General features: G+C 38.8%; 1 protein-coding gene across 1 annotated transcript; it reads left to right on the top strand.

The window, feature by feature from the left end:
• The first annotated feature begins 1,599 nt into the window (after positions 1 to 1,599).
• On the top strand, positions 1,600 to 2,553 carry LOC123347228 (olfactory receptor 6N1-like). The gene has a single exon (XM_044984621.1). The coding sequence runs from the start codon at positions 1,600 to 1,602 to the stop codon at positions 2,551 to 2,553; it is 954 nt and encodes a 317-aa protein (XP_044840556.1).
• Positions 2,554 to 5,169: the final 2,616 nt, after the last annotated feature.

The following is a 5,169-nucleotide window of genomic DNA, read 5'->3' as shown; positions in this document are numbered from 1 at the left end:
CTACTTAAATAGCCATAACACTACCACTCCTGGTGTGGACACTGATATATGGATATAAAGGTGTCTAATACTGATGATATAGCTTATTGCCCCTGATTGGTAATAACCTAGCACCTTCATACTGGTATCATAGCAGCTGCACTGCGGCGGCGGGGAGGTGTGTGTGGGGTGGGGTTGTACAGTTTTAATAATACCAGTGTGGTACAAATATTGTGTGTAGATGACCCCTCAGTTTCTTCTTCTTTCTCACTCAGTTACTTCTTTATTCCTGTACCCTCTCGGTTTTCAATCTATTTACTATGAATTTATATTCTGCACCCTTCTATCTGAAAAGACAAGTCCCCGTGTTTGTCCTCTGATTAGAAATTGGGATACAATTTTCAAAAGCACCTAAGTAGCGTAGATATTTTTATACTTTATTAGCTGAATTTATCTTACATTAGCTGTAAGAGAAGCAGAGCAAAAAGCTGGTCCTTGCTCTCTGGGAATTTTCACAGTAGTAAAAGTATGTCTGTGTGTAAGTGTTTTCAGGATTGGGGCTTTAGTGTAAGACTGATAGATTGCAAGTCAACACTGAGAGGGAAGTACAAAGAAACAATGAGACAACCCTGGTGGTTAAGAGATGTGGTAGGGGTGAGATTTTCAAAAGCACCTAAAGTTATTTTAGGGCACACATTGCACTGACTTTCTAATTCCAAACCAGATTCAAATACTGTTATTCACGGAATCATAGAACTATAGGGCAAAAAGAGGCATGAAATCCAGCTGCCTGTGCTGAGGCAGGACCTCCTAGGTTATTCTTGACAGGTGTTTACCCAACCTGTTGTTAAAAAACTACAATAGTAGGGATTCCACAGCCTATCCTTAAATCCTGCTCCAGGGCTAAACTACCCTTTGAGTTAGAAAGTTTTCCGATATCTAACCTAAATCTCCTTGCTGCAGAGTAAGACCATTGCTCCTTGTTTTACCCTCAGTGGCCATGCAGAACAGTTGTTTACCTTATTTTATAACAGCCCTTAATATATTTGAACACTGTTAGCTGGTTCCCCTCAGTCTGCTTTTCTCAAGACCAAGCATGCACAGCTATTTTAACCTTTCATCCTAGGTCAGGCTTTCTAAACCTTTTATCATTTAAGTGTGGTGCTTAGCGCTGGAGACAATGCTCCTGCTGAGGCATCACCAGTGCTGAGTAGAGCAGGACAATAACCTCCTGTGTCATAGATACAAGAGTCCTGTTAATACAAACCAAAATGATACTAGAATTTTTTACATTGTTGACTCATATTCAATTTGTGATCCACTGTAACTCCAAGATCCATTTCAGGAGTACTAGTGATAACTAACCATTTATGCCTCATTTTGTAGTTCTGCATTTTTTTTGCACTTTTCTTTATTGAATTTCCTCTTGTTGAATTCAGAACAATTTTCCAATTAGGGAACTTTGTCTCCTCAACTAAGTTAATGACACAATACAAAAATTGGGTGAAGCAGGTTTAGCACATTTATGGAGTTAATTGATGATATAGCAATAGAGTTAATCTCCTTCAGATTATAATGATGTAATATATTCTTTTTTTGTTTTTGCCCGAGACAGAATCCATGGCAGACATAGAACAGGGAAATCAAACATCTATCACGGAATTCATCCTCTTGGGATTCGGGGAACTCGTTGACCTGCAGATCTTTCTCTTCCTGCTGTTTTTTGTGATCTATATTGTGACTGTCGCTGGGAACATCCTCATTGTGGTGCTGGTTGTAGCTGATCAGCACCTTCACACCCCCATGTACCTCTTCTTGGGAAACCTGTCCTGCTTGGAGACCTGCTACACCTCCACCATCCTGCCCAGGATGCTGGCCAGTTTCCTGACTGGGGACAGAACCATTTCTTTCAGTGGCTGTATTGCACAGTTTTATTTCTTCGGTTTCCTAGTGACTGTTGAGTGTTATCTCTTATCTGCAATGTCGTATGATCGTTACTTAGCCATATGTAAACCACTCAATTATGCAGCCATCATGAATAATGCAATTTGTAGCCAACTAGCAGCTGGATCTTGGCTGGCTGGATTCTTAGTTAGCATCATCATCATATTTTTAATGTCACAATTAACATTTTGTGGCCCCAGTATAATTGACCATTTCTATTGTGATTTCACCCCAATAATAAAACTATCCTGCAGTGACACTCACATGATGGAACTTATCACTTCCATGCTGACATTTATAACCACCCTGCCCCCATTTCTATTAACCCTAGCAACCTACGTTTATATTATATCTACCATCCTGAGAATCCCTTCTACCACTGGAAAGCAAAAGGCCTTTTCCACCTGTTCCTCTCACCTCATCGTAGTTACAGTTTTCTATGGGGCCATAATGATTGTCTACATGCTGCCAAAAACTGACACCCTGCGAGATCTGAACAAAGTGTTCTCTGTCTTGTACACAGTTCTGACTCCACTGGTGAACCCCCTCATCTACAGCCTGAGAAACAAAGAGGTGAAGGAGGCCATGAGAAAAGCTGCCAGAAAATGTTTAGCTTTCACAAGAATGTAGCAAATTAGATTTAATGTTATGAGGTTAACATGAAACTGAGGTAATCAGAACTGATTTACTGAGTCAGAGATGCAATCAGGGTGGTCATATTTAGCTAGTGAGTGAAAGTAAGAATGAAATCTTGTTAAAAAACTGAGTTTTTAATTGTTTTAATTTGAAAAAAGTTTTATAATTTCAAGATTTTTCGTATAGCAAAAAATCCTGACCAGCCCTAGTGAGGATATCTGCTCTAGATGATGTTTCTTAACTAGTTTACAATTGGAGGGGGTAAGAACATTCAAGTAATACTTCATGTAATACTTGGACTTTTTTTCTGAATATCACTGATTCCTTTTGCTGTTTTTTTTTCGATAGAAAACAAGTATGTGTCAGTTGTTTTTAAAAATGAAACATTTTTCAGGGAAAAAAAATATTTTCAGTGAAATTTTTTTGCTTTCCCAAAACCAAAACTACATTTCTTTTTTAAAAAGTAATTTGTATAGGAAAGCAAAATAAAAAAAATCAATAGCAATTTGTCTTTTTGATTTTTGGCTTTGTTTCTTGGTTTTGGTGGTTGTTGCAAAACTGAAAATAATGAAACTCTGGCTGAAAATTTTTTTTTTTGTTGAATAACATATTTTTCATCAGAAAATGTTTTGCCAAAAAGGTTCAAATAGGACTTGTATTCTCTTTTTGTGTATGGAGTTTCAGAGCAGTCTGTGAAATTCAGGCCGATGAAATGATTAATGGAAATTCCTCATCTCTGGTTATGCAAAACAACTGCCTTTGGAAACCTTTGTCTGACGATTATCTGGTCCCAGAGACTGGACATCAAAAACCAGTGCTGTGTAAAATAGAAACTGAACTATACATGCTTGCTCTGGTTCTGAATATGAGACAATGATGGTAATCATGGGAAAAACCCAGTTGTGGTTTCTGAAGGACTGACACCTACCAGAGCCCAAGGTGGGAGTTGGTGGGGCCAGGATGCTCTATTGTTAAGCATTTTAGCATGCGTGTAGGGTCTTGTATTGCTTTATGTTCTCTTTTTAAAGCTTTTCCCTTAAGAATAAATGTATTTGCTTAGAAAGAGCTATGTTGTAGTTTATGTATTCTGGTAATTAGGTTATTACAGTAGAACCTCAGAGTTACAAACACCAGAGTTACGAACTGACTAGTCAACCACACACCGCATTTGTAACTGGAAGTAAACAATCAGGCAGCAGCAAAGACAAAACAAACAAACAAATAATAATAAAAAAAATGCTTGTAATTTAAACACAGTTTTCCATACCCCACATTCTGCGTATGGATGAATTAATTTGTGACAAAGTTTCTGGACTACAGGCAGTAGGTGGCTGATCTAGGAAGAAAAATGAAGAGTTGTGATTCTCAGACCTATGTCTTAACCACAAGACAGCCATCCCTTGCTGGAAAACACATTAAGCATGTATTTCTGCCCCGTCTGCTTTTCTGTTGCAGAAGATGATAATTAGAGCTCAGTGAGTGGGTATCAAAAGTGAGTTATGGGCACTATAAGGGAGTTCTAGTGATGTGCTCTTGACACTGATATTGTCTTGATATCTATTAATACAAACCTTTGCACCCATGTGGAAGTACCATACATTTTTATGGAACAGAGCAAAGGCTCAGATTTCTGTCCAATCACGATCCATTGTAGAATCTTGTCATAGCTGGTGAAAGACACCGAGTAACACTTGGGTCAAATGCTGACCTGGGTTATCTATGCCTCTTTCAAAGTCCTTGAAAATCACCTGGTATTAACAAATGTATCAATTAGTGATAATGGCCTTTCCAACCACTACCCGCCCTCTCTGCTCTTCTCTTGGCAGGCAAAGTAATTGAACAGGTAAAAGGAGAATCAGAGGGATGGACATTAACATGGAAGAGATCTCATGGTCTATCAGTAGTGATTAAGTGGACTGAGACCTGATCATGGAATCAGGACTCCTTTGTTCCATTTTTAGCTCTGACATTGACTTTCTGTTTGACCTGCTGCAAGTCATATCAATTCTCTGGGCCAGAGTGGACAATCTTGATCATCTAATCTGACCTCCTGCATAACACAGGCTATAACATCCAGCTGAACTATAATCATGCTTAGAAACACATCCAGTCCCAGATTTTACAAGATATTTAGGTGCTTAAAGATATAGATAGGTACTTAGTGTTTTTATAAAAAGTGCCTAGATGTCTACCTACCATTAAAATCAAGCCATATAGACATGTTTGAAAAGCCCACCAAGCAGTTATCTGCTTCTTTGAGGATCTATACACCTTTGAAAATATGGTCTATGTGCTTAAAAAGTACCTACCAAAATGGGACCCCCGCTCTTGTTCGGTGTCTCTAGTTATTCCTGTAATAGAAATAATAAATAAATAGCAATTTTAATCCATAAAAACAGCCATGCTGGGTCAGACCAGAAGTCCACCTAGCCCAGTATCCTGTCTTCTGACACTGGCCAATGCCATGTGCTTCAGAGGGAATGAACAGAACAGGTAATCATTGAGTGATCCATCCCGTCGCCCATTCCCAGCTTCTGGCAGAGACTAGGGACACCATCCCTCCCATCCTAGCTAATAACCATGAATGGACCTATCCTCCATGAACTTATC

Source organism: Mauremys mutica, chromosome 13, assembly GCF_020497125.1.
Source record: "Mauremys mutica isolate MM-2020 ecotype Southern chromosome 13, ASM2049712v1, whole genome shotgun sequence".
NCBI lineage: Eukaryota > Metazoa > Chordata > Testudines > Geoemydidae > Mauremys > Mauremys mutica.
The sequence above is the reverse complement of the archived record's forward strand: the minus strand, read 5'-3'. Positions and strand labels throughout refer to the sequence as shown.

Coding starts and splice junctions, on each gene's coding strand:
- LOC123347228 (XM_044984621.1), top strand. CDS start 1,600: ATGGCAGACATAGAACAGGGAAATCAAACATCTATCACGGAATTCATC.